At 50.1% G+C, this 19,225-nt stretch overlaps 1 protein-coding gene across 3 annotated transcripts; it reads right to left on the bottom strand.

The window, feature by feature from the left end:
* Window positions 1–221: 221 nt before the first annotated feature.
* RAB17 (RAB17, member RAS oncogene family) lies at window positions 222–6,503 on the bottom strand. Of its 3 annotated transcripts, XM_038142624.1 has the most exons (7): window positions 6,260–6,503; window positions 5,715–5,873; window positions 2,870–3,029; window positions 1,696–1,847; window positions 1,335–1,460; window positions 1,050–1,143; window positions 222–688 (listed from the first exon to the last, which is right to left on the bottom strand). In XM_038142624.1, the coding sequence occupies exons 3-7, from the start codon at window positions 3,024–3,026 to the stop codon at window positions 576–578; spliced, it is 642 nt and encodes a 213-aa protein (XP_037998552.1). In that variant the 5' UTR covers window positions 3,027–3,029; window positions 5,715–5,873; window positions 6,260–6,503; the 3' UTR covers window positions 222–575. The 3 variants fall into 3 exon arrangements, with proteins under 3 accessions (XP_037998552.1, XP_037998555.1, XP_037998553.1); XM_038142627.1 differs by lacking the exon at window positions 5,715–5,873; XM_038142625.1 differs by lacking the exons at window positions 5,715–5,873; window positions 6,260–6,503 and adding an exon at window positions 3,638–4,115.
* Window positions 6,504–19,225: the final 12,722 nt, after the last annotated feature.

Genomic DNA, 19,225 nt, shown 5'->3' with positions numbered 1-19,225 from the left:
ACAGTGGAAAGGGGAGGCTCAGCAAGGCACGGGGCACTGTGACACCACACGTTGGCTTTGGCCCCATTCTGGCTCTGTGGTTGCCCCCAAGGATGGGCTGTGGCCCCTGTCACGGGGTGAGGGGAGCACTGGCTCTGGTCCCTGCCACCCCCAGGCTTCCTATGGTTCCCGACAGGCCGACATGCAGGACGGGTGAAAAAAAATATACATCTTGAGGGCAATATTCTATTTATTTGCAGCCTGGGTGTAAAACCAGCAGGACCTTTGCTTTGGGAAATTAAACCCTCCCTTTTCAGATGAAGGAGGAGACAGCTGGGGGTGGGGGGATGTCACCAGTCAGGCTTGGTGGCAGTGTTCCTGGCACGCTGTGCTTTTCCCTGTGCTTTATCTCCCAGCTAAGGATGGAGCTAAAGGTTTGAAGAGGCCCCTTGTACCAGGCCAGGATGGGCTCTGAATGGCCTTTGAGAGGGAGGGTGGTCGGGCTGAGCTGTCCCTGCAGCTCGGAGCCCCCCTGCTCTGTCACTGCCCCTGATGGAGGTGGGCTACAGCCCTGCTGAGTGCAGAGTGTCACATCCTCAGCTCCAGCAGCACCTCGTCCTCGCCCCACTCGCCCTCAGGTCCACGGTCGACCTCCCACGTGGGGATGGCTTGGGCGCCTTCTCTTTTTCCCTCCTCAGGAGCTCTTGGACTAGGACGAAACACAAGGCAAAGAAGGGCTCTTTTCTCCTGCCAGTGGTTGGGATGCCATGGCCACCCCGTGTCCCACCCCAGGGCACCCTCTGCAGTTCCCTGAACAGCTGAGCTGGGGACACGTTGCACTACCAGATTGGATACCAATGCAAAATAAATGTGGCTCTGGGCCCACAGAAGGCCTGAAAGCCCTCCCTGGAGTATCTCGGGATGGATCTGTGTATCCTTCTGCCTTACGGGGTGGGGCAGGCTGGACTGGACGGCAGGAACATCTCAGTGACAAGTAGGAGTGATGAAGGGGCTGAGCTTTCCATGGTTCACCTGGCTCTGCTCTCACCTGGAGCCATCCCATAACTCACCCACGGCCATGAAGACGTCATTCACTTGGTGGTTGGATTTTGCAGACGTCTCCATGAACAGGAGGCCTTTTGTCCGTGCAAAGTCTTCCCCATCCTAGGAGAAACAAGCAGAGTGATTCCCCTGCCCCCTCAGAGGCTGCTTGTTCTGTTTTATGGTGGATTTCACGTACAGGGACTTCAGAGGTGTCTGAAAAGCTCTTAAATGTTTGGATTTCCTTGGAAATTTCCCTTGGATGCATCCCAGTGCTTTCTGTGAGGGGTGATGAGGGAACCCCAGGCACTCACCTCAGTGGTGACCTCTCGCTCAGCAGCCAGGTCTGTCTTGTTGCCCACCAGAGCAATCACGATTTCATCAGGAAGGAATTTCTTCTCCAGCTCCTCCAGCCACAGCTTTGCTCTGCTGAATGTTTGCTGGAGAGTTGGAGACAAAACCACCCAGTGATCAGGTTTTGATTTGATCCCTTTGTCTCAGACCAAGCCAGCTGGGTGGCACCAAACCAAAGAGGGTGGGGAGGTTCTGATTTCCCCTCTCAGGGAAACAGGTCACCAGCCCTGAAAAACACTGAGGGATAAATCACCCTCGGATGGGATTCACGGCAGCAGAAACCACCCCTGGGTGGTGGCACGGTCCTGCCAGGGGCCTTACCTTCTTGGCAATGTCATAAACGAGGAGGGCAGCGTGTGCATCCCTGTAGTAGAGGTGACAGACACTCTGGTACTTCTCCTGGCCCGCCGTGTCCCAGATCTCAAACTTGACAGTGGCCTCGTCCAGGTCCAGTACCTGTGTGAAGAAGGAGCCTGCAGGCAAGATGCAGGGTGTGTGTTCACTTGGAGCAAGAGCAGGGAGCTCAGATCCCCTGCCCTGAGGTCACTAATGATGTTCTAATGCACAGAATCCAGGGGGGATTTCTTGTGACCACTGGGACTGGGCTGAGGTGGCCCTTCCTGGCAGCAGATTTGGGTGGATGATGCAGGTTTGATGTTGGATAACTCTGAGCTTTGCAGAATGCCCCCAGACAGAGACAGCTCCAGCTCACTGGTGGGTCGGAGCTCTGAATGGGAATATCCGTGGAAAGGGCTCCCACTGGAGGGAAGCCTCCATCCTTTCCCTCAGGGAGCAGGTGGCTGGTCCACAAGCAGAGGGACAAGAGGAGAAGCTCCACTTTGCTCTGCTCCACCAGCTGGCTCTTCAGTTACAGGTGGGATCCCAGCCTCTGTGCCTGCTTAAGGCAAAACCCAGGTGCATCTCGTAAAATAAATATATATCATGTCTAGGTGCTGCAGGATTTAGGCAGGGGGGATTGAAACTGTGTGATCTTTAATGCAAGCCTTTCTAAGAGACCCTCCTGGGGTGCCTGAATAGCTGGGAAGGCAGCACAGCATGCAAAGAGCAGATGGGCTGCACAGTTTACTCATTATTCTGCTGCTCACCTGCCTCTAAAAAGCAGCATGAAGCCAGACCTGTGTGGTGTGGATGTGGCTTTACTTGTGGCTTGCTGTTGGAAATGGGCTGGAAATGCAGAGATGCGAAGGGGGAGGTTCTGGTTTTTGGGCAAATCTGCACCATGCTCCAAAGTGGGTGTTAAAAAACACAAGTAACATCATCTCCCCCAGCTCACGCTGCCCTGTGATGAAGAGCAGGACCACAGTTTGTGCAGAACACCTAGTTAGTCATATTTTTTCAAGAAGGAAAAAGATAAGCCCTGTGGCACAGCATGAATGTGTGCTACTGCAGGATGGAGCAAGCAGCTCTCCTGCATCCCGCCCCGCTGCAGGGAAGTGCACCAGGCCTGGTCTCTTGTCCAGAGCCACTCACTCACATCCCACGGTGGGCAGCAGCTCCCTGAAGTCACTCTTCACGTATCTGTAGGCCAGGCTCGACTTGCCCACGGACATGCTGCCCAGCAGCACCACCTTGTACGTGTAGGAGGGACGGGGCCCCTCGGGGGAGGTGCCCGGTGTCACCGTCTGTGCCATGTCCTGCAAGGAAAGCAGCTCAGCTGAGCCTCCTGCAGCAGCTCCTGACTGGCAGCTGGGCAGGTGGGGCTTAACTCCAAAATAGGCTGGAATAAAATCAAAATCATTCACACCATAACTGCAGATTTAATGCATCAAAGCATCTGCCACTGTCAGCTATTACCAGAAGGTGGAGATGTTTAGGAAGGAACCTGATGCCAGAAGCCTCCTTGGATGTGGGCAAGGAGATCAAGGAGATTGGTGCATCTCCTCTAACGGGAGGAGCTGGAGGAATTTCCCGGCAGAGGGAAACCCCTTCTAGCTGTGCCTTGCTCTCCAGGACACCTCCTTCCCCGGAGTCCTGGTGAAGAGCTTAGGCTGACGTCCCACATTTATCCTGGTTAGGAGTTAATCAGGAGAGCCTCAGGAGTGAGAGGCCCCGGCCCGAGCAGCCCTGAGGAGCAGCAGCTCACAAAGCAGGTGGCAAATGCTCCCACACCCTGGCTAAAGACCCCCAGACAAACCAAGCCCCTGGAGTGCCACCCCCATGTCACCCCAGAGTGTGACAGATGGCCCTGCTGTGCCCAGGGATGGCAGGAAACACAGACTCAGTAACAGGAATTGCCTCAAACCTGACTGGAAGAGAGCTGCTGCAGAGCCTTGCTGTACCCTGGTCGGTGGGAGCCCTCCCGGGTGACACGTGTGTCCCTTTCTCCCAGCCCTGGGCCAAGGAAGTGCCGGTGCCCTGCTGCTGGGTGGGAACTGCCAGAGCAGGGCAGCAAACAACACTTTGCCCTGCTTTGCCCTGGTTCCTCCTCACAGAGCTCCTCCTCCAAAAACACTCAGCTCATGTGGACAGTTATAAAGGAGAGAGGGAAGTTCACGGGGTGTTGGGCTGAGCCAGGGTGAGCTCTGCTGGAGTGGGGGGATTCCCTCCATGTGGAATAAAGCCCTGGTGAGGCAGACAGCAGGGATCTGCAAGACTTATGACAAAGAATTGGTGCAATTTCTACCTGGGCCTCAGGGATTTGACTATGGAAGCAAGAAGTGCCTTTCCAAAGACACCTACAGCAGCAGCAGAGCTCCCGCAGTTCCCTTCCTGCAGCTCCCTGCAGTTCTCTCCCCTGACAAAAGCCCCTTGTTCCTGGGAGCTGCTCATCCCACGTGTCTCCTTTATTTTGCCTGTCCTCCCTTTGCAATCTGGCAGGCTCCAGACCTTTAATTCTTCATTAAGGCTGTCATTAAGAGTGTTCCTTGGCTGAACCCAGGTCTGTATCGTTAGATCCAAGTAGTTTTTCTGTTGGGTGAGACGGGCTTTAATCCCCTTAAAAAACACAAGTAACATCATCTCCCCCAGCTCACGCAGCCCTGTGATGAAGAGCAGGACCACAGTTTGTGCAGAACAGCTAGTTAGTCATATTTTTCAAGCAGGAAAAAGATAAGCCCTGTGGCACAGCATGAATGTGCTCCTTAGGGTATTGATTACATACATTTGCCTCTGTGTAGGCTGGAAACAAGGCTGCCATCCATTCTGGGCAGTTATTGTCAGCGGTAACCCATAAAACTCTCTAAGGAAACAGGAAGCTTCTTGAAAACTACCCGAGGTTGTTTGTATCAAACACAGTTTCTCATCATTTCCCTCTGCTGCTCTCTGTTCAGCCTTAGAAAGGTGGGTTGATGATGGAACAAAACTCACCTGAGATTTACTGCAATGAGTTTTGCCAAAGCTCACTTGAAACAATTTTTTCCCCACGTGAAGAGGCAGAGGGTGAGGCTCCCTTCCCACCTGGGGAGGATGGCAAGGAAGCAAAACAAATGGCTTTGTTCTGATTCAATGGAAAACAGCATTTAGGGGGAAACGGTGGGGGCTTTGTCCTCTTTCATTGATGGAAAAGGAGAGTACAGAGTAAAACCCTGCATTTCCTGGATAAGGGACTGTGGGAAAAGCAGCCAGATATCCACTGTCATCAATTGGGAGAGCAACAACTGAGGTGCTGCAGGTCCTCTCCTTGTGCCAAGAGGCCACGCTGAGGGGCAGGGAAAGCTCAACCTGCTCAGATCCAGTGTAGTCAGAGAAAACAAACCAATTTATCTTCAATCAGCTGCTGGTGGATTTAGTCTCCAGGTACAGCTTGATATTTTGTGGCAGCTGTGTCTAAGAGCAAATATAAGGGGCAGCTTTCTTGATCCTACACTTGTCTTGAAGGTGAGTTCCCAAATCATTTCTCACTTCCTAACGGAGGATTAAACATTGTTGCACCCAGGCAATTGTGTTCAGCATCTTTAACCTGGGCTGGAGGGATCCTGGTGTATTTGTTGTCAGGGGACAACCCTGTTATTTTCAAAGGAAAGCAGTAATAAAATAAAAGTCAGGCATGCCTTTGGGGATAGAGTCACTGAAAAGTCTTATTAAAAACCCTGTTTAGCTTCCTGGGAAATTAATGTTGTGTAATGATGTCTAACTTTTGGCTAAGCTTTTCTAGGTCCTAATTCCATTAAAGCCATTTGCTGAGTTTCTGCAAAGGGGTGCAATGGTGAACCAAAACAAAAGTTACTAAGCACCTCAGGAAAATTACAGGACTTCAACACTTAACCGTGTAAGTCTGCAGTACTTACCCCTGCAGTTTTTGGACATGATATTTCAGGTTCTTTCAGATTCAGATCCTTAACTTTTCCCCCACACACAGAAGATAGTTGTCATGCACCTACCTCCCCAGTTAACTTCTAGCATTCAGCTCAAAGCTTTCCTCTTCTTTTGGGAGCCTTCTCCTACCTGCTTAAACTCTGGCTTGAACAGGAGAGCGGCCACTCAGAAAGTTCTGAGTGCCAGGGTTAAGCCAGGGTTACCAGGGGATACAGCAATCCCAGCTGCAAAGACATAACGTGTAAATATTAGATTTACACGGCGATGATCTCTCAGAAGAAGCAGCTGCCCTCAGAGCGAAGGGGAAGGGAACGAGGATCATTAACCAGGCGGGGAAGTAAAGCTGCAATAAACGGGACCGCCCAGAGACCCAGAGCTCTGCTGAGCCCTTCACAACAGCTCTGGGAGGATGGGGGTAGGGCACAAGGGCTTCCTGAAACCTCTCCTCTTGGGCAGGAGCCACTGAGGATCCGTGTCTCGGATGCGGGGCTGCCCCGGGAGGATGGGAAGGTTTCCGGAGCTCGCCTGGGAAGGGCACCTTGCAGAGGGCGGGTGGGGCTGGCGGATTCCCCTGCCCGGTGGGGAATTCCTGAGCGCTGGATGCCTTTACCTTCCCGAAGCCTCGCTGTCCCGCCAGGGCTCCAGTCCGTGTGTCAGGGGGGACAGGGTGACGGCCCCATGCGTGTGTTCCAGCCTCTCCGGGCCGGGAGCTGCTAAAAGCGAAAGCACCGGCTCCGGCAGCGGCGGCAAAGGTGAGGGAGGCAGCCCAAGATCAGCGAACCTTAGACCTGACACCGGGTCTAAGGTCTGGCAGCCAGGCGAGACGGCGACAGGCGACTGTCACCGGGGCCATGCCCCCGCACCCCTCCCCACTTCCCACGCTGGGCTTGGGCTGTGGGTGGGTGGGTGGATGGATGGACAGACAGACAGATGAATGAGTGGGTGGGGCTTTTCCCCATGTCTTGGGATCCAAGAGCATCCCAGCTAGCGAGGATTAGGGGGTAAAGGTTTGAGGATTAGGGAGGGCTGGGTGTGTCTGGAGTCACGGCACACACGGGATCTGCCCTCTCCGGGTTTTTATAACACGGCAATTTCTGCTGATGAACATTAGACCTGGCTTTGGTCTGGTGCCAGGGACAGGCTCAGGCATCCCGGGCTTGGGATTGCAAAGGGGATTTGTTTTGCGGGAGAAGATGCACCCACTTGTCTGACAAAATGCTTTGGCTGCGAAACAGCTGCTCCTGAGTTCGGGTGGTACAAAGTGAGCAGAACAGGATCATTTAACTGCCTGTTAATTAAGGTAATAGCTGGTTACCCCAGGCAGCTGGGGCTCAGTGTTTTGAAAAAAGCAGCTCTTGTTTAATGTCTTGAGAGAGAAATCACAGCATGTGAGACTGCTTTGGGATGACGGGTCTGGAGTGAGAATGGGAAGATCTGATAGTTAAACATCTGAATGATGATAATTCAGTGTTTCTGTTGCTCCTCTTGTCATAGTCAGTGTCCTTCCTTCAAATAAGAGATCTGGAAGTGAAACAGACTTTAAAAAATCTAGTCCTAATGGTTATTTGGAACAGGGTGAAAAACAGAAGTCCTACAAGAAAGCTTAAAAACAATATAATCCTAGTTTTGAAATTAAAAATGTGTCTTGTGACTTCCAAGGCCTGAGCACTGCAGCTCAATTACTTCCCATTTCAGTGATGAAAAGCCATGTACAGCTTACATTCCCAAGTCCTTCCCATCAGCTCTGCAGAGGCTAGAGCTGGATTTGGGGATCCTTTGAACACAGTTCCTATAAATATATATATATAGTTTTTCCAGTTCAGAAGCAGTTTAATGTGCTCCCACCCCTTTCTTATAACTTGTTCCCCAAAGGAACTGACTTAAAGCCTTTTTTTTCCTTTTTTTTTTTTTTTTTAACTCCTAGGGCTTTGGATGAGTCGGTCCTCTGTGACCCTGTGCAGAGTTGTACTGGTACAGCAAGGGGGTAGGAAGATGCTTCAGGATTTTGGAAGGGCTGAGAGTGGGGATACCCTGAGATGGGGTTGCTGCAGCAGGAATCCTTGCCCACAGCAATGATTTTACCCACTGGTTTGGACTTACAGGCTCTGGTAGCATCATGCACCTAAAACTCAGCATCTAATTTTTAGTAGGAAAAAAAGGCTTTGAAGCCTTATGAAAGGATGGCTTTGTCACTGCTAAGAGAAGCTTTATCCCCAGTTTGTGCTGCTCTGTTATTTTCATACCAGCCTCCTCTGCCCCAGCAGGTGCCACATCTCAGAGGCCTTTGTGAAGGCCTTTTATAAAAGAAGGTGGTGGGGAGGGGGTGCTCAAACAAAGCGCAGTGGCCTGGCTGCTGAAAATGCCCCGGAGGCCTGCAGAGCCCAGGGGAGTGTGTCCCTTGTGTGGGCTGGGACAGCCTCCCCTGGAAGGCTCCTCTGCAGCTCCTGCTGAGCCAGACCCCACTAGAGGGCACAGCTCATCCACCTTTTGAGACAGCGAGGATGCTGCTGCTGCTGCCCAGCCTCATTGCTGACCCGGACAGACAAACAGACACCAGTCCATGAGAGACGGACCGAGGTCTCCTGCCAGAAGTGTGGAAGGACAGCCAAGCTTCTCCTGCTCCTTGCTCTCCAAACAACTGGAATGTGAACATCTTTGATAAGCACTGTTGCAGTGCCAGGGAGCCAGAGGTTTTTCTGTCTGCTCGCCTGCTTCTTCTGAGGGAAAATATGCAGGATGCTGAGGATCAGACCCCTTCAGTGGTGAGTGGTTTGCAAATAGACCCCGTGGCTGCATTGGTACCAGATGGGTGGAGCACCTGGAGCATCCTGCACAAACCTAGGGATGCACCTTGCTGTGCTTGTGCAGGGTAGAGCACCTGGAGCATCCTGCACAAACCTAGGGATGCACCTTTCTGTGCTTGTGCAGTGAAGGGTTCCTCACTTGAAATAAATTTTACTGGTAAAGATTGGGCATGGGTTGTTTTTTCTGAGGTTTAGAGACCGCATTCATTTTACAGCCACCTGATGTAATTGCATCGTGAGAATTTGGAGGGTGGGTCTGGCCACAGGAGTGGTGTGGATCAAATACACCTTGTGGACCTTTCCCCACTGCTCCACCTCAGCCTTTTTATTTGATTTTTAACTGTGAAGGAAAGGCTGACACATCAGTGGTGAACAAGAATTCCAGAGGAGGTCAAAATAAAAGTTCTAGGGTAAGCACTCAAGAATAATTCCAATAATCTTGTATTTCTGGCTCTGCCTGCTGCATAACTTTGAGCAGGATGCCTCTCCTTCCTCCTTTTTCTGAGTTAAAGGACAAGGCACAAGCACACAGAGCTTTGTGGGGCAGCTGAGAAACTCCTGGAGGGTTCTTTTTCAGTGGTTGTGTAGCACTTGGCTCTCCCTGACTGCGACTGCTGTGAGGAAGCATCAATGTGGGCACTGTAAATCCTCCTTGCTTAAGGAAGAGTGGTTGTGTGGGAAAGGCAGCAGAGTCTGGCAATAAAGGCACAGCCCTGAGCTGAACACAGGAACTGACACCTCAGCTTTGCCCCTTGTTTCTCTGACTTGTTTCTCCCCCTCTCCTTGGGCTCATCCACATGGATTCCATGTGGTCCCTGGCGTGCCCTGTGCAGGCAGCCCAGCTCGGGAGGTCTGATCACTATCAAAGCTCCCACGCTGTGGGAAATGAGGCTTAGACTTTGTACTGCTCTGAAATTATGCTCATCTTCAGCATTTTTGGTCCTCTGAGGTCCCTGTATACCACAAAATTGTTCCTGATGGATCAGTTAGTGTCCGAAACACTCTCATTTCTTAATTTTTCAAGAACAAGCACCTGAAACCGCGGTCAGCAAAATAAATTCAAAATAATCGATCCATCCAGAGGTCACAGCAAATGATGTTCTCAAAACTGTTTGCCGTGCCTGTGCTGTTAAACTTGCCATCCCTTTTTTGTGTGGTGCTTTTCATACAAAACGTGACTAAGGAGTTAAATCACAGAATGGCCATACTTGAAGTGTTCTGGTCTTTGCTGTTTCTCCTTTTCTGTGTGTGATGGAGCAATGAAAACCCAGGGATTCCACTGGGCATCCACAGGCAAGGCCTATCACCACCGCCATGGAGCATTGAAAGATCTTTTTGTTTTGAGAGGAGCAAGGCTTGTGCCTTTGCTAATGAAGAAAAAGATTGAGGTCTTCACTGTTACAGTGCTAAAAAGTTAAGACATATTTTAAGGATTGGTGGAGCTGTAATGGTGAACAGATCATTTACACTGTGGCTCAAAACTGAGCCTGCCCTGAACTGCTTCAGGCCTCTAAAATGCTTGTCTCCCTGTATTAATTATTAACGTTGCTAAAACACTCCAGAGATTGGCTTGGAAACATTAAACAAACTTAATATTAATAGCTCCCAGATGATAAGTGATGGTGAACATTAGCATGTGTTAAAGACCGAGGAGGGAAAATAACTACTGACTACAATAAACATTTGAAGTCTGGTGGCATTAAATTACAAAAGGAATACAAGTGTGAACCACAAGAAAGGCTTTCCTACAGCATTAGCACTTGAAAAGACAGGTGAGATTGTTTTCACCTCTGAAATTGCACTTGACAGGTCACAATAAATAGCCTTGAGGTATGTGCTGAGGTTCTTGCCATATGTCTAATAAGCAACGTGCTCTTGGGTGACAGGTAAATGTATGTGGCTTGCTTGAATAAAGACGCCATAGAACAGTTTGCTTATCTCAAACTTCCCATTCTCATTTCTCAGTGGACCTTGGCCAGGAGGATCCCCCTCCACGAGTCCAGCCCACCTTGCCAGGAGAGCTGCCACGCAGAGACCTTTGGCTCTAGGCTGGGTATCCGACTTCAAAGGAAAAGCCAGATCCCAAGAGTCATGGAAATGGAGGAAATGGTTCAGCAAAACAAGAGACATAGTTATCTAACAAGGTGCAGGTTTGGCAGCGTTTCACATGATTAAAGCATTTAAGCACTCTCTTCCACGTGCAGGGTCTGGTGTCTGCCCTGAGCTCCATGTGCTGCTTTTTTGCCAGCGGGGTTATCACATTTGGGATGGACTTTGACTTCTCAGGAAAACTTGGTGGCAACTGGCCAGCTGGCTTCAGCTTTTAGTGTGGGACTGGCAGAGTGATCACACACGTTCCCTTAGGAGACCAGGCTAAAAATGGCTGTAGGTGGTACCTTTCCAAGCCAAGGGCTCTAGAGATACTCCCTGAGAGCCAAAAGTTGCTCAATAATCTCCCCCAGAAGCGCTTCATCTCTCTGTGTTTGTGAAGCAGTTGTTTCCAATGCAACTGAAAATGTTTTGCCTGTGCATGGAAAGAGAAGTATTTAAGCAATGCTGTCTAGCACAGACTTGAAAAGCTCGTGTGGGTGTGAATATAAGCTTAGCTTCCCCGAAGTCCCCACCCAGCTTTGGGGATGCCTAGCCCAGAAAACTTCACAGGGCACTTTATGCCAGGTTTTGCCTCTCCATGGCAGCCAGGCCTGTGGCCACAGCACTTTTGCCTTTTCAGGTCACATCTAAATGTTTGGCTGGTTTTCAGTTGGGTTTTAGTCTCAGGCACTGTGTGTTACAGGCATGGTGTGTATAGGCATGAGAATAGAAATGATTTCATCAGTTTGAGCCTGAGTAACCTCGTTTAAGGCCAGATGCTGCTGGAAGAGTTGTAAAGCAGTCATCTTGGGCAGAGGTGAAATGAGTCATCTGTTGCCAATAAACTTGGAAGGAACAGAGATGCCTGGGGGCGGGGGGGGGGACGACACCGTTATCTGCTGTTACCTCGAGCAACTCCTTTTATAATTGAAAAAGGTATTAAAAATTATTTTGGGAATTTCTAATTAGTTGAGCTGAACCACTAATGCGCTCCGGATGTTTCAGAAACTTAACCTAGCAGCTCCCCCAAAAGAGGCCATGCAGAGAAGTTTTTCCTGCCTTTCCCCTCTGCCACCACAGCTCCAAGGTCAGAGAGGATGAAAAATTGAAGTTGAGCAACAAAGGCGGTGCCTGTCAGCCCCTGGAGAGGTGCCTCCTCCTAACAGTGCCCAGACATCCATGGCTTAAGGCTGGAAACCCTGCAATATATTGAGTAGCTGTCCTTAGGGAAAGGCACAGATAGGAAAGGCAAGAGGAAGGAAAAGCAGAGATTTGGTGGCAGAGTCCCTTCTACTCCTGTCTCTGGCTTCTTTTTTCCAGTGTGGTCCTTGACAAGTTGTTCAGCTGGCTGTGGAAATTGGCATATTTTGCTCTCTCTCCAGTTTGGGGTATTCCATGCTTTATCTACCTATTTATTTATTTACTGTTTTTACAGCAGCTGAAACAAAAGGGTTCTGCAGCAACTCATTGTGTTCGGAGGGGGGGAAATTATTCTTCTAATTGTTGCTACAATGGGAGAGAAAAATAAAAACTGGAGACTTTGACAACGTTTGCCTGACTGTTTTGGCTCTTCGTTGATGGAGAGGAGAGGAGCTGATTCCTTCACAGTCCTACTGGAAAGGATCAGAGGGGTTTTAGTGCTGCAATAATTAACGCTGAGGAAAAGCTCACAGGAAAATGGCAGAGCACAGTACCTGCTGCAGGGCTGGGATGGATGAACTGGGTTGGGATTCCTAGCGAGGCAGTGGGCAGGGGAGTCAGCCCCATATGCCGTTCATCAGTCACTCTGCATGGAAAACCAGGAATGCTGTGGATGCCAGAAAAATGTGTTGTGATTTAAAATCAGATGCACCAGCTCTAACACACTGTATTATCTCCGATGTTTTGTCTCCATTTCCTCTAATGTTTTGTTACCCTTATCATCTTTCACTTCCCAGTTTAGGCAAAGTCCTTTATTTCAGGAAACTATAATGACCTGCCTTCCTGCCCTGCTGCTGATTATCCCAGCTGGAATGTGAAATCCTTTAGCACCAGCATGGCTTTAGGTAAGCCAGGAATTGTTAGCTGCCATGGCTGGTTCGCTGCCCTTCTGTATGACAGGAGAGGTGGAGAGGTGACAGGAGGTGGGGTTGGGATGTACAGCTTCAGATGATAAAGCAGATCCACGAGACATCACACAGGTGCTCTTCTGTGGTTGGAACCATTCCCCGAGAACAGGCCTGGCCATTTTTCACTTTGCTGTAGAACAGGTGAGCGGAAAATACCTCTTCCCTGACAAGAATGAAAGATGGTTTGAAGCAGGGCACAGCTTGCTGTGCTTGAGGAGAGGGATGGTTTGCCTCTGGTTTGTGCCTTGGAGGAATCTGGATAAATTTCCATAGGGACAATAAACGGCATCTCCTTCCCCTCTTCCGCTCCAGCTGAGGGAGTTTTAACTGTGATGTGGTTTCCCAAAAGCTCGTCCAAAAGCATGTTCATATGGCATTTTACAGAACACTATGACTAATTAGTGCAAGCACTTGGTCTTTTACAAACAATCGGTTGTTTTTAGGCTGTGTGTTGTGGCTGTGTTTTACCCCAGTCCAAAACAACTGGTGTTTCGGAAAATCTGGAGGGCCTGATTGGAAAATGTGGCTCAGCTTAACGCTGCAACATTTGGGATGGGAGTGGATGAGGCCACACAGCATGGAGCAGGAAAAACACAGGGAAACTTGTATCAAGGCCATGTGATTCCTCACTCCCGTGTCTCCAGGCTGTCAGTGGGGTGAGGACACCGGCACCATGGCAGCAGGAATGCTTTGATATATTAATCCCAAAGTGATGCAGGGTTAGTTCCTCAGCTGCTCCAGCTGATGTAATGCATTGCTTGCACTGAAGCCAGCCCGATTTTGTCTGGCTGAAGGATTTACTAGTTCAGACTATGTTTTTGGACAGATGTAGAGGCTGTATTCCCAAATTAAATATGTACATTGATCTCTCACCTGCATTCCACCTGGAGTGCAGGCAGAGGGGATGCAAGGCATCCCACAGCCTGGAATAGGCTTTAGGCCCACAGCACTTGAGGTAGGGAGCAAGGAGTGGTTTTAGACTAGGTGGAAGAGACGAGGATGTCTTTTCTTCTGAAAATAGCATGGGGCTCTCTTAAAATGTAGCTTTTTTTACACATCAAGAGGGGAAGCCACAGGAGAAGCAGCCAAATTTGGAGCTCAGCAGTGCTGCGGCAGGCTGGGAAGAGCAGATAGGAGCAGAGAGAGCAAACAACAGACCATGACCATCCGGCTTTGGGAGACAGCCTGGCATGGGTTTGGCTCCCCACAACCCCAGCTGCTGTGGAGCTGGCTCCACTTTGCTCTGCTGAAACACTGAGCCATGGCGTGTCTGCTGCTAATCAGATTAGGTGCACAGAGGCTGCCTTGAGCGGGTTCCCATTTTTGCCCAAGATGGGCTGCTCTCAGTGAGCTCAGTCCTCGGGAGCGCACTGCAGGTGAGCTCCCTGCCCGGCACACTCAGAGCCTGCACATGTTGGTCTGGGTGAAGGCTGGCTGGTGCCCTCCAAGCAGGAGCATGGATGGGACAGGAACAGCCTCTCTGGGGTCACTGAGTGTCAGCTGGGATGGACACCCATGTCCCAGACTTCCTGGCAGGGTGAAAAGCCTGCAGTGCTTGGACCAGTGCAGACAGACCCTGAGGTTAGTGCTTACAACAGACTTGACATACCCACTAACAACCTCTTTTGGGGTGCGTGTTCAGAAATTTGGCAAGAAACCTCTGGTATCCAGACTAGAATGATATATAGTGTGTTTAGCTGTATGCTTTTGTGCTGCCTTGGCTTTAAGCTTCACATAGCATCATCTCCATCCCACTTATCTCCAAAGGACTTTACAAAAGAGAGATGCACTTTGAACAGACAAGCCAACCCCTTCTCATCTCAGTAAAGTCCTCTTCTGCTTATCCTAAAAGCTTTTCTTTCCACAGCTATTCAAGTTTGATTTCTTTTTAATATGGAAAAGCAGACTTGCAGGCATCATTTTAGGTAAGGTCTTGCAGATGGTTGTGCAAATGACCCTTTCTTGAAGTACTCTCAACGTTAAATGCAATGTTTTGGTGTTTCTGTTGTGATGGTGGCACGCAACCAACTCATGGCCAGTTTGTGACCCAAGAACTTCCCCCTTTTTCCTTATTAACAGTTGGTGAGATAGTGAATTTAGCCTTTGGCACTGTACTGGCTGTCTGCTTGATTCCACTCCACTTGTTTCTCAAGTCCTTAACCTCTTGTACGAGGTTTTACCTTCCTTTACCTTCCTTTTTTGGTGACACTTTAACACTGTGTCATCGGCTTATTTCATTAGCACTGTCCTACTTGTGCTGGGGTGCAGATGAAAATACTAAATGAAATCAACCCCAAGGTTAACCTTTGAAAAACTCCCTCCAAGGGAAGATTCTTCCTCAACCCTTAAAGCGATCCAACACTGAAACCTCGAGCTCCCCGAAGAGGCATCCCTGAGTGACCTGTGAGAAATTCACAAATGGAAAACTATCTCTCCTGGCATGCCAAGGTGATTAAAGGAGGCCAATAACTCATTAAGGGGTTTTGGCAAGATGAAGCCAACCAATAAGCTTTCTTCAGGAAAAAACCCATGTTACACTGCTGTTGGTAAAGGCAATCAAGGGCTGCTGCTGTTGTGGGATTTTTTTCCTCCGGTCCTCCTAAAGCTTGGCTTGGAAGCTCCACAGTATTGTCCTTGGCCAACCCAAAGCCATGGATCTCTGTTTTGGACCAGCTGGGAAGACACTAATCAGTTCTGGCTTTGCTGTGTGGCTACAAACTCCAGGCTAGACATGACAAAGCTAAGCAAGGCTCCCCAAGGGCCAGAGCTCTGCTGATGCAAATAATGACCCTGCTGACTTGAAGAGACAGAATAACAGTAAGGAATTTCATCCAGGCAAAATACACACGGACACCACCAGTCTCCCGAGTCCTGTCTTGACACTGCTCAGATGTGGCAACACACCTGAAAGCTTTTCCCAGGAGGTCTGATTTGCTGGAGAGGATCACCTTGGTTGCACCAGTGGGTTTTTTTGTTTTTTTTTTTCATTTTCCTGCAGAATTTCAGTGCCAGCACATACTTGTCTGTGATGTAATATTTTTTCCATTAATAAATCTGCAGACCCTGCTGGATACCACTGCTGTTATGTTTGCAAAATGTTACAATGCTAATGGAGCCCCGCTCATCTCATGTATCCTGACAATCTCAAATATTGGCCTCCTCAGTGTGGATTTTCCAAGGTCTTTAAAGCGTCCCACTCTCCTTGGACTAATGGACATCTTGTTAAAGCTGCCAGGCTTCATTTCTGGTTTGGCAGATGCCGTGACCTTCCAGTGGAGTGGAGAGGTGCCCTTGCGTTTGCTTTTAACACCCTCACTCAGCCACTGGATTCCCCTACCCCAGGGCTTGCCTCTAATATAAATGTAATCACATTTTCCTTCACAGGACACAAAACCGTCCATTTTATTACGTAAAAGATGTTCATCAAGTACACCACCACCAGTTTGAACAGCTGATTCTTGTTCTGACTCTCAGCAGTGGGGTTTTACAAGAGGGTTTGGTTTAAGAGCAGCACAGAGGGAAAATTGTATCTTTTAGAGTGTGCTCTGCACAAAGCAGCCTCCTTGCACACAGGATACTGGAGAATGAGGGGTGTATTATGCACTTATAACAGAGCCCTTTAAAACTGGCATGGGATACTCAGCGTTGTCCGACTATCATTCATCACACTCATGACTTTCAGACAAAACCAGCCTCGCCCTTGTGTTGCTTGTTAAAATAAGGAATGTGTGCTCAGTGTTTCATTTTCACTCACTGCGCTCCACAGCGCAGCCAAAACCAACGTGGTTTGAACCATTATTTCAAATTTATCTGGACAAATTATCTATGTGTAGCATTTTTATAACAAGATGGCTTATTTTGTCTATATTCTAAGAAAAAAAAATTACTGTGCATGTCTGGAATGCAGGGAAAGAGAAGGATTTCTTACACTGCAGAGTGCATTCAGTGAGTGATTTGAAATCTGACTGCAGTCACCTACCAGCGTGTTCTCTTCCAATTTCTCTGCTTTACTCTTTTAATTCTTCCTTCCCTCCTCCATCTTTTTTTCCCCCTTCCCCTATATTTCCTTTCTCTATTTCTTCCCTTCTCCCCTGTTCTGTTTCTCTCTTCTCCCCCATTCCCATCTTTCCCCTGGATTTCTTTTTTCTCTCTGTTTCTTCCCTCTCCCTTTCTCCCACCCATTTCTTTCCCCCTTCCCTTGTATTTCTCTTTCCCTCTCTTCCCCCTTTCCGCCCCCCAGATTTCTATTTCCCCTCTGTTTCTTCCTCCCCTTCCCTTCTGCCTTTCCTTTGTCCCCTCAATAGTCAGTTGTTGGACAAAAAAACCTGCCCAGCCCAAGGCTCTGCAAGGCTTTCAGCCAGGCAGGCAAACAGCACTGATGCAAATCCTACTGCACCCCTGAACGGGGAAATTCCTTGCATGGATACCGTGATGCAGCTGCACAGGTGGCCAAAATCCCTGGGTAACAGGGACCTAAAAAAAGGCACTGCCCCGCCTCTCTAGCCAGAATTCCTCAAAGGGCAGGGGCAAATGTGAGGATAAGGGCTCAGGGAACGAGCCATGCAGAGCCTGAAAGGGTGGCAGTGCTAAGCCAGGGCTTGCAGAGGTGGAAAAGGGAAGCCTGAGGGATATCTAGGAAAACCAGACCCAGCAACGCTTTGCCTTGAGGGTGAACTCAGTTTAAAGCCCCTGTGCTGCCTTGCAAAGCAGGTCCTTTTTAATCCACTTGCGTGGGGTCAGAGTAAACCTGACACCAAATCTGAGGGTGTGACGCATGTTCTGCTGCCCAAGCAAGGTGGGGGACTCATCCATCTGCTTCTGCTGACAAAATAATCATTTGATTCTTGCAAAGATAAACAGCCCCAGGTGCAAGGAGCAGCATTGATGCAGTACCACTACCCAGTCAGTCTGAGGATGACTCAAATCTCAGGTGTCGTACATGAAAACTGCCAATAAATATTGAGTGGTCAGGTGTGGCCTTTTACTTCAATCAAGTTTGAATCAATGGTAAAATTAAATCAGAAAGATCAAACGCAGCTTTCTGGTCAGAAGTGAGCAGGTGGGGTTTGTAGCCCTTTTCTCTGTCTATGTAATAACAGGAGCTTGAGCCACTTTAATTCATATTTAGGGAATTAGCATGAAAATTGAGGTGTAAGGGCTGTGACAGGAATCTCAGAAAATACATGTTCCTTGTCAATGTGAATTAATTAAGCACTGATGTACTTGGAACTAAAATTAATCCCGTCCATTTATACTTAATAGGAAAATTCATTGTTGAAGAGACCCCACAGGGCTATGAAGGTGTGTAAGGTGTCAGGGCACAGGGAGTCTCGTTTCTGTCCTGCTCCCCCTCTATTTGGGGCAGAGGAACCCCCCAGCTTTACAACTGGCAAGGTTTTGATGCCCGTTTCCACAATTTCTGGTAAATTTACTGCGTCCAGTTCCAAGCTCCTCAGGAAAAGAGAGGCACAGCTCCTGGAGGGGGTCCAGCAGAGGCTGCAGAGGTGATGATGGGAGCGTCTCTGAGGAGGAAAGGCTGAGGGAGCTGGGGCTCTCAAGAGGAGGCACAGCTGAGAGGGGACCTCTAACACGTATAAATATCCAAAGGGTGGATATTTATATATCTGGGTATTCCAGAGCACGGACCAGGCTCTGCTCCATGGGGCCCAGCAATGGGACATGAGGAACAGGCAGATGCTGATGCCCAGGAGTTCCACCTGAGCAGGAGGCAGAAATTCCTCCCTGGGCAGTGACCGAGCAGTGAACAGAGTGTCCAGAGAGGCTGTGGGGTCTCCCTCACTGGGGATATTCCAGACCCATCCAGACACAATCCTGTACTCTGGGATGACCGATTTTGGGTGGTGATGGCAGTGAGCACGGACCCATGCGCGATCTCGGGCGGTGAGAGAGCAGGAGCCCCAAACACAGCCCGGTTTCGGTGCGAGGGCAGCGGGCAGGGAGCCCGAAACGCTTCCCGGTTTTGGATGCAAGGGCAGCGATTAGGGAGCCCCAAACACACCCCGGGTTCGGTGTGAGGGTGGCAGATACGGAGCCCCACACACTCCCTGGTTTCGGATGCTAGCGCAGCGATTAGGGAGCCCCAAACTCTCCCTGGTTTCGGATGCGAGCGCAGCGATTAGGGAGCCCCAAACACAGCCCGGGTTCGGTGTGAGGACAGAGGACAGGGAGCCCCAAACACACCCCGGGTTCGGTGTGAGGGTAGAGGACGGGGAGCCCCGAACACACCTCGGGTTCGGGTGTGTGAACAGCGATTAAGGAGCGCCAAACACAACCCGGGGGCGGTGTGAGGGCAGCGAGCCCCAAACACAGCCCGGGTGTGGTGTGAGGGCAGCGGGCAGGGAGCCCCAAACACCGCCCGGGTTGGGCGTGAGGGCAGCGAGCGGGCACCCCCAGCCCGGGTTGGGGGTGAGGGCAGCGGGCAGGGAGCCCCAAACACAGCCCGGCTTGGGCGTGAGGGCAGCGAGCGCACACTCCCAGCCGGGGTTCGGCGGGCGAGAGGCGGCCCGTCCCCTCAGGGCGGGGGGCGGCGGCGCATGCGCGGGGCGGGGGGCG

Source organism: Motacilla alba, chromosome 7 (assembly GCF_015832195.1).
Source record: "Motacilla alba alba isolate MOTALB_02 chromosome 7, Motacilla_alba_V1.0_pri, whole genome shotgun sequence".
In the NCBI taxonomy this organism is placed as follows: domain Eukaryota; kingdom Metazoa; phylum Chordata; class Aves; order Passeriformes; family Motacillidae; genus Motacilla; species Motacilla alba.
The sequence above is the reverse complement of the archived record's forward strand: the minus strand, read 5'-3'. Positions and strand labels throughout refer to the sequence as shown.